Source organism: Quercus suber, unplaced genomic scaffold, assembly GCF_002906115.3.
Source record: "Quercus suber isolate HL8 unplaced genomic scaffold, Cork oak 2.0 scaffold_267, whole genome shotgun sequence".
In the NCBI taxonomy this organism is placed as follows: domain Eukaryota; kingdom Viridiplantae; phylum Streptophyta; class Magnoliopsida; order Fagales; family Fagaceae; genus Quercus; species Quercus suber.
In genome coordinates, this window is record NW_027069723.1 from 453,365 (window position 1) to 466,563 (window position 13,199).

The window sequence follows — 13,199 nt, forward strand, 5'->3', positions numbered from 1 at the left end:
CAGGAAGCCTATGATAAGCTATGCACTGAATTCATAAAATTTGAAAAGACTTCTCATCTTTATAGAAAAGAGCTTAATGAGATAAAAACTGAAAAAGTTGATCTGTTAGTCAAGCTAGATGAGACAACACGGTTAGTTGAGACTCTTATTGTAAAGAACACCTCATTAGAAGAAAATGTCAAGAATCTTGAGGTTGAACTTAGTCAAGCTAGAACTCAAATAGAGAGGATGTCTAATGCAAAGCTTGATGAGGTATTAAGTGCTCAAAAGCCTAGTTCTGATAAGACTGGCTTAGGATATACTGTTTTCTCCAACCCCTCCTCTTCCATGACTTCTGGATCAAGGACTATCTTTGTACCCCAGTCTGAGAAAGATAATAAAGGTATGAAATCTAAATCCTTTGTTAGACCTCATGTTTGTCACCATTGTGGGCTTCTGGACACATTCGTCCTAATTGCTTTAAATTGTATCCTTATAAGCAATTGTCCAAACAGTCACAGGTTTTCTCTCAAGGACCTACACCTTTGTTTGGAGAGTTATTAAAAGTTTTGAGCTTTTTAACTCAATTTCAGGAGAATTCTAATTCTTCTATATCCTTTAGTTGACATACTAGGACACGTGTCTTTTCATCTTCACGGCCAAAGACTCATGCTGTGTGGGTGAGAAAGGAACCTAAGACTTAATTGTCTTTTCTATTTGTCCTATGCTTTAATTATTTCTATCTAAAATAGGACTCTCTTTACTTAATTTCTTATCTGCTTTTGAAATCACGTTTTCATGCATCTGCATTTTTCTATCATGCTTTCATACATATGCATCTTTCTTTCTGCTTTTATGTTGTTTGTCTATTTTTATTTGGTTGTTTAGTTTTTGTTTTGTTTTGTTTTCAAAATAAAAATAAAAATGAAAAAATCAGAAAAATATAAAAACAGTGTGTGTTTTGTGTACTTTGGTACTTATGTACCTTGGATGGCCATTGAAACAAAGTTTTTTAAACTTGGTATCTCTTGTAGCTTAAATGAGCATCTCTATGCACAACTAAGAAAGTGAGTTTTGTGGCTCTTGTTTGTGATGAGTAAGATTAAGTTATCTCTTAAACTTAACACTCATATCACTCTTTTTTACGGGTAGGACTAGAAAATCCTAAGAGAAAGATATAAATAACCATCTCAGCACTGTTGTCCGCCAATCATAATATGACACCTGTATGCTTTGGCATAGTAAAAGTGCAGTGTCAAAAACGTTTGTATGCTTCGGCATAGCAAAAGTGCGATGTCAAATGCTTAACATCTTGGGTATTTCTTTTCTCTCTTTTATATGCACATGCATGGTATGCTAAAATAAAAGAAAATATGTAAAGAAAATAAAAAACAAAAAGATTAAAAATGCTTTAAATATGGTTGCAAGCGTGTATTCTAGGAGATGTGAGAGTTATAGGATGTACCTCGAAGGTGATAGTTCCCATTAAACAGTTATGATTGTGTGTAAGTTAAAGTTATTTTCTCACATATCAAATCGTTATAACATGTATACACATATGCAATCTTGCGATGTTTTTCCACACACAACACGCAATACTCTTTACTACTCTTGATACATGTGCAGGTACAATGTGATTTGGCCATCACAAAGGTGTTACATGTGCTAATGTATACTCACTAAACTGTCTTGACTTGTTTTTGAAATATAAAATTTGTTAGACTTGTTTAGTATGTGCATGTGTTTTAGGATCTATGTGTTTAACATTTTTCTTGTTGAGAGATGTGTTTTTTACATGTTTTGCATCATTCTTTTATCTTGTCATCCATAGCATCTTGTTTCATTACATTCATGCATTTATATGGATTCTTTGTGCCCCCTTGACCATCTTTATGTCTCTCGAGTGAAGCTTTCTAACTTCTTGTACCATTTGTCAATCATAACAAAAAGGGGGAGAATTTGTGGAGATATGTGGTTTCTTTTTAAAGATTCTACATGTTAGGGGAAGAAGTACATTCCTTTCTAAGGGAGAGATGTGTTTCATCTTGTTAGGGGGAGGGCTTACTTCCTTCTTCTTGTACCTTGTGTCTTGTGACCATTGTTTACATACATTGACCTTATCTTCTTTATATGTTGATGTATGTTTTCTTCACCTACCTTTACATGTGTTGTTTCTTATCTATCTTTATACACATGTTCATTATACTTGTATGCAATTTATTATTTCTGTTTCACACAAGATGCCTTAATGAGTTTTGTTTAAAGTGTTTTAGAAATATAGGTTGTCAAAGTCTACTTACCATAAACTTTCTTCTTGCAAAGTTTTTCAAGAGTTTGTGTTATGATAGATTTTATTGTATTCAACAAGTGAATATGAGTTGAGTGATTTATGACTTCTCTCATATGGTCATTTGTTAGCTGTGGTTTTGTCACGGATTGCCAAAGGGGGAGATTGTTAGGACATATGTGATTCACTTGTTAAGAACATATGTCACTATTTTATGTAGTTTGCTAATCCTTTGACAACTTTACTTGTATTTGGGTAAATCTAGGATGTGTTTAATACTTCAAGAAACCTTGTTTCAAGTTCAAGTGTTAAAGCCATGCAAGTCTATCCAAGAATCAAGTGAGAAAGTGCTGAATTTTAAAGCTCGATAGCTGCTCGATACCTCCTCGACACCTAGCTATCTGTCGAGCTCTTCAGCTGATTCTTATCGCAATCTCGATAGCTGGTTGATCAATTGAGAAAGTTTCTGTCCCCTCGACACCTTCTCGACACCTCCTCGATAGTTGTATCTGTTGAGATTCATTAAACCTCAATACCTTCTCGACACCTGCTATCTGTCGAGGTTACGGGAACTCAATTTTCTATTTTTGGGCCAGGCTTTTGTATTTGTGTAGGGTTTCTTTTCTCACAACCCTAGACCTATATAAGGCTTATTTTAGAGGCCGTCACATAAGAGAATACAAGGAGAACATATGCAAAAGGTGACCGATGCCTTATTCTCTCTGAAAGAAGCTACTGCATCTTTGCGCCTTAGGGTTTTGTAACCAAGTGCTTCTTGATCTTTATTGTTGACGAAGTGAAGAACTTTGCAGCCAACATTATTCTTCCTTAAGTTGGTGAGTGAGTCACGTAATAGGATTCGTGCAAAGGAGTTAGTCACGTATTGGGATCCGTGCAACATCAAAGGGTAGCGTTCATATATTGAAGAGTTTAGAGGTTCTGAAGCGGTAGAAGGTTTCTGCTGTGAGTTCATCTACGGGATTGTAGAGTCTAGGGACAAAGGTTTTGTACTAGATCTGAAACTTCTCTTTACTATAGTGGATTACTTTTTGGAAAGGTTTCCCCCCAAGTTTTTTACTGTGAAACTGGTTGGTTTCATTGGTTTTCCTGGGTCATCATATCTTGTCTTATTTATTTTTTCCACTGCATGATTTTGACATGATATTGATGTTTGTTTGTTTTAACAAGTTTTATTAATAATAAATCTAATTAACAATTTAGGTTTAAAACTTGTTAATTCTGTTAGGTTCTAAGGTCTTAGGATTTTATGTATTTAGAACTCTAATTTGTAATGTTGGCAAACCATGATCAAAACATTGTATTTAGTCTTATTTAGACTTGCTCAAAGTTGGTTTAATATTGTAAAGTTGGAATCGAGTGGCTGCAGAAGTACTTGGGACTTTCGGCCTGGCTCGATCGATCGAAGAATAGACTCAATCGATCGAAAATCGCACAGGTTGAATTTTCTGCAGAATTTCCAACTCAGCCCTACTTCATTAAACGTTTAGGGTTTTATGTTTTTACCCTAGGTATATAAACTAAACCCTAGCCACGTTTTTGGAGGTCGTCCATATTGTATTGTTGCTCATACATTGCTGTTTTGTGTGAATCTCTTGTGAGATCTTTGAGGAGCTTTCCTTTACACAAAACTTAGGGTTTTCATAGTAGAGATGATTTCAACATCTTGAAGATCATTACCGTTGCAACCATTGGAACTTAAAAGAAAAGCAAGCGGGGAGCTTGTAGCTGATTGAGGAATTCAAGAAAGAAGTAGTCCGTGGATTCGGAGCCTGCGCGTGGTCGTGTCAGGAAGTTCTACTGGTGGGTAGCATTAGGAAGTCGAGCGGGGAGCTTGTAGTCCTTTTGTATGAACTTCAATTCTTTCATAGTGAATTCAGGTTAGCCTTGAGGATCGGTGGGTCAAATCCTCCCCAGGTTTTTACCGTGTGGTTTCCTGGGTGATCATATCTTGTGTTATTTATTTTCCGCTGCTTTATATTCTTGATATGATTGTTTGGATTGTTTTAACCTAGAATTGCTTAATTTGACTAACAACTTGGCTAATTAATCTAGGCTACGCAATCTGGTTGTTTAAGGGGTATAAATTCCTGTCAAATTCTATCAACCGGGGTCTAAATTTCCCAACACAAAGGATGTAAAACATGCATTGTGGAACTGTGAAGCGTTGAAGATTGTTTGGTGTAAGTAATTCATCTGGGTTAATTGTATAGAGTCAACTCACAAGTCTTTCACTAATTTAGTGGATTGGCTCCTCTCAAAACCAAGAGCTACTAAGATGTTTGCAACCATGGCATGGTACGTTTGGACCCATCAAAATAAAACCAAGTTGGGGAGAAGGCTACACTGCTGGAAAGAATTAGAGAAGCTGCAAAAACTTATTTACTACAATTCAAGGTAGGTCGAAAGGTGCACAACAGGGGAAAAATGTTCCATCGTCAAAAATGGTTGTCACCTGAACCAGGTGAGTATAAAGCAAAGTTTGATGGTGAGATGTTCAGTGAGAATGACAAAGTTGGGGTTGGTGTTGTGATTAGAGATTCAATGGGGCAAATCATAGCAGCTATGGCAAAAAAAATTAAAAAACCATTTAGTGTGAAGTGCTTGGAGATGGTTGCAGCTAGACAGGCAATGCTCTTTGCGTCAAAAATTGGCCTTCAACAATGCCACTTTGAAGGTGATTCAAAAATTGGAATAAAGGCTCCTCAACAGGGCAATATGTTTTCCTCATCCTTTGGTCATCTTGTTAGACACACTTTAATTCATGTAACCTCCCTTAAGAGTTTTTCTTTCTCTCATATTGTTAGGCAAGGCAATACGATTGCGCATGCTTTAACCTAGAGAGCAAGGCTTTCTTTCCTTTTTATAGTTTGGATGGAGTATGTTCCATCTGATGTAGACGTGTTTGTTTCAGCAAATTCTTTAGTTTCTTAAATAATATCAGTGGACTTGGTCCTGTTTCTCAAAAAAAAAAAAAAAAAAAAGATTCAAATTATATGAGAACAAGAAAAAAAAAATGAGAGAGGTAACTAATAATGAATATTAACTTAATTATAACTTATTCTTCAACTTGTTGAATCCAATAAATTAAATCTAATCATGTTGAATAAATAATTATTAAAATATATTAGATAAGATCTTATAGAATTATAAAATTGATAGTATAGACCACATAAGAGGGATAATACAATCATGCTGAGATGAATACTTAGTGTGCGTTTGGATACCGCTTATTTTGCTAAAAACTGAAAAAAGTAAAAAATAATTTCTAGTTACTATTCACACAAAAAAAAAATATTGTTCATATGCCTTAATGCACTATTCATGTCCCATGAATAGTGCAAGAGGTGCTAGTCAAAAAAAAAAAAAAAAAAAAAAAACCAAAAATGCAGACTCCTTGGATGCAGACGCCAATCCAAATGGAGCCTTATAAAAAAATATATATAATTTATTAAATAATGTTGCCTTTTATATTGTTGAACGACAATTTTGGGTTTCTTCAATCATAATTTTTTTAGGGTGTTTATTTTTGTTTGTATTATAGTCTTCAAATTCAGTCTCTGAGAGACTTTATCCTTAACTTGTTGAATCCAAATTAACCCTATCATGTAAATGAGTAATTATTGAGTACTCCCGGAGCACCATAAATACGTATTTCCTCCTCTCACATAACTGTGAGTCTCAGTAATTAAATTTATGGTGAGATTCACAATTTATGTGAGAGAGAGGAGTACGCATTTACGATACTCTTGAAGTATTCAATAATTTTCCTATGTAAATGACTAATTATTAAAATATATTAGATGTCATCTTTTAGCTTTGATGAGATTCTTGATATAAAATAACAAAACTAATAGCATGGACCACATAAGAGAAGTGATAGAATCATTTCGAGATGATTACTTATAAAATGAGATATTTAATTTATTAAATAACACCTCTTATATTGTTGAACCTTCAAGGCAATTATGTGTTTCTTAAAACCTAATTTCTTTAGGGTGTTGTTGTGTTACAATTTCAAGTTGTTTTGTTCATCATGAAGAATTGTTAGCAATGCAATTATGTGTTTAATAAAACCTAATTTCTTTAGGGTGTTGTGTTATAATTTCAAATTGTTTTGTTCATGATGAAGAATTGTTAGCAATCTTTTGCAATTATGTGTTTCTTAAAACCTAATTTCTTTAGGGTTTTGTGTTATAATTTCAAATTGTTTTGTTCATGATGAAGAATTGTTAGCAATCTTTTTATTATTCATCTTCAAGCCAATGCTTTAATTTATTTCCAAAAGAAGATAGGTAATGAGTACCGCTACAGATAATCCATATTTTCAGGGAAAATCCGCCCCTATTTTTTGACATTGGGTATCTCTTTTTTATTTTATTTTATTTTATTTCTTATACGTTTTTGTGGGGGAGAAAAACCCAGCCCAGCTTATTCGGCCAAGGCCCTAAAAGAGGAACATTCTTCATCCGAGGAGATGAAGCCTTCAGTCGGAAGCCCACGCCAATGGGGGATGCCTGGAGACGAACACGTATACCATCCGAGGAGATGCTCATACGTCCGAGCAGTCATGAGTCCTCGGATCCGAAGAGGTTTGATCAAACGCGAGTATGGGAGGTTCAAGTGATCTATTTGACAAGTGTAAGGAGGGAGAGGAACCTCGAACACACATGAAGATAACAGCAACAGGGGAATATCAAGGAGGCGTACTTCAACCACCACATTTAATGCCCTGTACCTACCTTTCTGGCCGCATTTATGTGGACAGGACACCTGAACGGTGCTTTCTCAGCTACCGCCACTCACATAAGGCTAAAGGTGGGATGATGGGACATGTACTCGAGTGGATGCCTGGATGATGAACAAGTGGACGGAGGAGATGTAAGAAGGTAATGCTATATAAGGGAAGGGTACCTCTGATGGAAGGGGAGGGAAAAACAGGAGAGAGAAAGGGTACCTTAGATGGTTGTAGCTCCAGCAATTGTAACCCTTGATTATCAATGAACAACTTCTCTTCGGACAGAGTACTCATATTAGTCCGAGAGCACATTAATTCAACTTCTCTCATTGGTGTTGCTGTTTAATACTGTCATTTTCATTATTTGCCTAGCCCTTTCGCCCACTCTCTACAAAATTTATTGTTTTGGGCTCAGAGGGTTCCAAATCCATACCTCCTTGGGCTTGGGCCGCAAAAACTGACCCTACAGTTTTCAATAAGAAATTACTATATCTTAACGATTTTGACGTTAATGATTTAAAATTAATGATTTTGTCATTACGTTTTTTCATTGAATAGTATACATTGAATTTTTTTTTTTTTTTTTTTTATTGAATAGTAAGTATACATTGAATTCTCTAGACAAAAAAAAAAATAAATAAATAAGAGGAAGAAGAAGTATACATTCGGTCTAGTTGACGAATTTCTTTCTAAGTAATAAAAAAATAAAAAATAAATAAAAATTTTGGTAGAATCAAGTAATAAATGTTGCTAGTATAGAATAGATTCTAGGAAAAGGAAAATGCTAGAATTATAAACTTGTTTACAAATTTTTTATAGGGTATGGTTAATAGGTGCCCATTTGTTAATTGATTATTTTAGAAAAAATTTGATACTACTTTTATGAGAAATATATAAACTTTTCCCAAAAATTAGTTTCTTTTTTTTTTCTTTTCTAATAAAAGGTATCTAAAAAATATTTCTTAAACTAATACCCTTATGGATCGCTAATTTTTCTCTCTTTTTTCTTCTTTTTTTTTTTTAAATTGCTACTTTGGTGAGTGATTATTAATAAGTGAAAAATGATATTAGTGATAAATTAATGGCCCCAGATTCTAACCTTTTCAGAAGTCTACATGTGAATAAAAAAATGAAGGCGAAAAACCCATTTTCGTCCCTACATTTTCACGCGATTCCCACTTTAATCCCTATCTTTTATTTTCACCGCTTTTAGTCCTTGTTTTGAAAAATTCATTCCGTTTTAGTCCATACCATTACTCATTTAACAGAAATGTCCTATGTGACAAACGATTTAACAATAAATGCAAACGTGTCTATTAAAATAATATTAAAAATTTATTTATATTTTTATAATGCCACCTCAACAATTTAATTTTAAAAAAAGCCACGTCAGATAAAAATAATATAAAATTTATAACCTAATTATTTTTATAAAAAAAAAAATTGTTTAAATTAATTTTTTTCTTTTTTTTGGAAGTACCCGAAGAACTCAGGTCAATGTTCTTCCAAAACCCAAAAAAAAAAAAAAAATTTATAAAATTTTCCTTCAATCAAAATAAACCCAAACTCAAAAATTCTGAACGAACAAACTCAAATGACAAACAAAACCCAACCCCTGAATCAGACCATAAATTATCATTCCCAAAATTCAAACCGGGAATTACCTTACCATAATTTTTTTTTAGAAGGAGAGAACCCAAAGTGAAAAGTGCGAATCACCCATAGCAATTTACCAGAAAATTCATGAAGAACCCACAGTGAAAAGCCATGAATAACCCACCCCAAATCTTAGCCACCCATCACAACTCACAAACCCAACCACAACCACCCAAAAACCTAGCTACCCACCGCAACCACAAACTCAACTAGCTGTTAAAAAAATCCTAACCGAGAATCGGTGGATGAGTTGACGACAATGGAGGTCGAGCCGTCAAGGAGTAGCGGCGGCGTTGGAGACAAATCATGCCGACGAACCTGAGAGTGATGAGTGGCTCGGTGGCTTTGGTGGTTTGTGGGAAGAGAGAACCTGAGGATGAGAGAGAACCTGGTGGTTGGTGGTTTGGGTTTATTTTGATTGAAGGAGAATTTTAACAATATGAACCAAGAAAATGAAGAACACTGACTTGAGTTCTTTGGGTTCTTCCAAAAACAAAGAAAAAAATTAATTTAACTAATTTCTTTTCTTTTTTAAAAAATAATTAGGTTAGAAATTTTTATATTATTTTTATCTGATGTGGCTTTTTTTAAAATTAAATTGCTGAGGTGGCATTTTTAAAAATATAAATAATTTTTTTAATATTATTTTAATAGATACGTCAGCATTTACTGTTGAACTGTTTGCCACATAGAACATTTCTGTTAAATGAGTAACGGTAAGGACTAAAATGAAACGTGTTTTTCAAAACAATGACTAAAAGCAGTGAAAATAAAAGATAGGGATCAAAGTGGGATCGCGTAAAAATGTAAGGACGAAAATGGGTTTTTCGCCAAAAATGAATAAGGGAAAATACCTAGAAAACCCCATAGCGAGTTAGTTTTATCCTTGTGCATTTCATATGTGATAGTGGGTCTTGTTTGAGGTTTTTTAAGTAAATATATGAAAGTCTGAGTTTTCAAAATGTCTCATTTAAAAGTATGGGGTGTAATATATATGTTCCAATAATAAAACTATTGGATTATTTTTCCCAAATAAGAAAGAAAGAAAAATGTTGAATCTGGCTAGCATAGAAGTCAAATTAATGTTTTTCTCAACAAACAAATAAACAAACAACAAAAAAAAGACAAATTAATGCGTTCAATATTTTGTGTCCCTGATAGGAAAACATATGGAATCTACGAACGTAGCCCGTATATTGTTTGCTTTAATCAAAAGTCATTCTCTGTATCTTCTTGATCCCTTTGTAGTCTGTAATGTGAGTTGAATGGATGAAATTTAAATTTAATAAGGTATTCGAGAGAATCTATATTACAATTGCGTTACAAATTTACAATGTTGTTGATGGACGGCCCAATTGTCTGCCAAGTAAATGGAAGAAAAAAAAACGTCTGCTAACACCTAAGCCTAACTGAATGAACCTGTAGGCTGACTATTACTTCATTGATCTCGAAGATATGGTACTCTTCTTGACTGTTGCTCACAGTTTGCAATTGGGTTTTCAATTTTATAATGTGAAACATGAAAGAATTACTATTGGTTTCCCTGTTAATTTGAACTTTATAAATCAGTGGCTCAATGTTTGTGCTCGATTTTCAGAATTCATTTGTTTAATCAATAATGATGTGCGTAAGTTGTAAAGGCTAATTGTTGCTTCAAATTTGGAATCCTATATATAGTGCAGCTTTTTAATAATATTAAGCTAAACTAATCTCCACGCCCCAGATGCAATGGACCTTCTGAATTGCACAGGTCAGTTCGAGCTTCCTTATTTCGTTTAATCAGGAAAAAATATATATATTAGAGCAAAGAATTCTGAATCCTACAAACAATTCCACTATACCCTAATTAATCTATTTGTAGTACACCATAGATTATTTAATAATTACTACTATATAATTACTCTAGTTAAAAAAGCTAGTTAAAAGATGTCAATCAATTAAATTATAAAGCTCTTAACCTCGTTGCATTAACGATTTTAATGTAAATAATTTTGGAGGGAGCAGTGAGATTTTAAGTTGATGAAAGGATATAATGCTCAATTTTATATTCACTCCAAAAATAAATAAATAAAAAGCTCAAGTTTATATATTTATAGTTTCCAGGACCACTTTAAAGCCTGGTGCAGGATCTAGCTTTCCTTGATTTTCTGTAGTCACTTTGGTAGGGTTAATTTTCTGAACCACTTTTAGGTTGTTCCTCAATGTTATGAAAAAAATATTGATTAAAGGAGTCGGTACACCACGCATATATATAGAGTAATACTTCCAAAAAAAAGTAATATGAATGACACCTTGAGCCCCCAAATTTAAGAATATTTTAAAACTTGTGTGATCATACTCTTATTCTAGTTTTTTGGGGAACTACTTGAGCGTGTTTGAATGTTTAAATTATATAAAATATATGATGATTAATTGTATGTCATCTATTTTAAGAGAGAGAGAGAGAGAGAGAGAGAGGAGTGAAAATGAAATGGACAGCAAAAGAGAGAGGTGACAGAGAAGCATATTAAGATGAATCTTTATAAAATGATGGATAAGACATTAGATCATGTTAAGATGAATGTTTATATTCACTCAAAAGAAAGAGAGTTGAATGTTTATAAAATGAGAGATAATACAGTAGATAACACCTTTAACATGGAAGATTACATAACATATAAAAGATTAGCTTGAAACCCCAAGTAATGAAATTTCAATTTTATTTCTCTTGATTCTTGAAGTTAAATGGAATTTGTTAAATGACTTGATTCATTATTTGTTACATGGTCAGTTATATTTTATTTTCAAAATAAAGAATGAGATTGGAAAATAGATGTTACAATGATGTCAAAAGCAATACATAAGATGGCACCTCCAACCTAGAAGAAGATATACTATGTGGATGTTACCTTGAGTCCCAATTAGGAACCTTTAAAGCATATACCTAATAATTCTCAACACCTAGCTACTTTGTTGAGGGCAATTTGATCATGTTAAAGTTTTATATTGTTTGTCAGATGATAGTCAGTTATTTACTATATTTTCTATAAAATAATGAATAAATCACAAAAAGAAGAGAATTATTTGAATCAAATAGATTGGTGCTTATAAAATAATGTATTAGATGATATTTTTAGTATCAACTTGTGGAATCTTAAAACATAATCTATTTCAAATGAATATTTAAAAAGATATATAAAAGATGACACCTGTAACAATAATAGAATCGATAGAATAGACCACATAAAAGAAGTGATAGAATCATGTCAAGATGAATGCTTATAGGATTTAGATACATTATATTAGATACTAATACCTTAAAAGGACAAATCATTTTTGTTGAAACCCAAATTTCTTCAAGGTGGTTTTCATGTTAGAGTTTCAAATTGTCTTTTTCTTTATGACCACCAGTTTGCCATTTTTTAATATGGATCTTCAAAGCCAAAAGTTAGTCGTTTTCCAAAAAGAAAAATGATTTTGAAGATGTGGGGTCATGTCTCTGATTTACATTATTCAATCTCCAAACAGCTCTAGGTTTCAAAATAATTTTGGATTTGGTACCTTTGAAAGATACGACATATCTTCATGGTAAAACCAACCCCAATATATATTCACAACGTTGGGTATATCTCGTTGATTTGATTGAATAATTTAATCCTATTTCTGTTTTTCTTTTTCTTTCTTTTTTGGGTTAAAGTCACGTTATGTTTCTTGAATTTATTGAAACTTGCTGCTGCAACGCAATGTTTTACACTTAATCTCAGCCTAATTGGTGAATTTGTTTGAGGTAGTATATGATACTCAGTTACTACTATTACTATATATTCCAACTTACTGGGAATATATGTGCCCAAAAATAAAAGAAAACAATTTGAATATGGCAGGCTAGTAACTGAAAATAGATTAAATTAACCGTATCACACCAACCATTGTACACTCTTTCAATGCTTTTGGCTTTTTTTTCTTGGTGAAATTTTCAGCTTTCTTCTCCAAAAAAAAAATAATAATAATAATGTTTTGAAAGAAATTGTGAGCCTCTTTGGTTGAAGCCGAACCATGACTTGGGTTTGGCCCAAGTGAGAAAAAGTGGGTCTTTTCGTCTTAATTAAACTGGGCTGGATTCCTAAGCTAGGACATGTTTTGGTTTTGAACATATTTCTAGAAAATGGGCTCCCAAAAGTTTAAGGAGAATGGGAGGCCCATATATTGGCGAATTAAAACAATAGAGCCCACAGAAATTGAAATTAGCCCTTTTAGATGTGAAGAAGAAGACCCACACAGCAAAGAGTCCAGGTAAATGTTGATGTTTACTGAGTCATCCTAGCCCAGTTGACAGGCCCATTGATGGAGCTCAAAGCTCCCCCATATTCAGCAATAATAATCACCGGCCCAATCCAAAATCATTTGAGGCCATCAAATAGTACAAGTAATGAATCCATGCTAATTTTCTAATTTGTAGGAATTTCGGACTTTTCGCCTTGATTTTTTTTTTTTTTTTTGAGATTAGATTTGATCAAGTTGAATAGCCCGAATAGCTTGACT

At 33.3% G+C, this 13,199-nt stretch overlaps 1 protein-coding gene across 1 annotated transcript; it reads left to right on the top strand.

The window, feature by feature from the left end:
- Nucleotides 1-228: 228 nt before the first annotated feature.
- On the top strand, nt 229-5,125 carry LOC136070884 (uncharacterized). Its single transcript, XM_065781452.1, has 2 exons — nt 229-382; nt 4,749-5,125. Exons 1-2 carry the CDS (start codon nt 229-231, stop codon nt 5,123-5,125), a joined length of 531 nt encoding a protein of 176 aa, XP_065637524.1.
- The last annotated feature ends 8,074 nt before the right edge of the window (nt 5,126-13,199 follow it).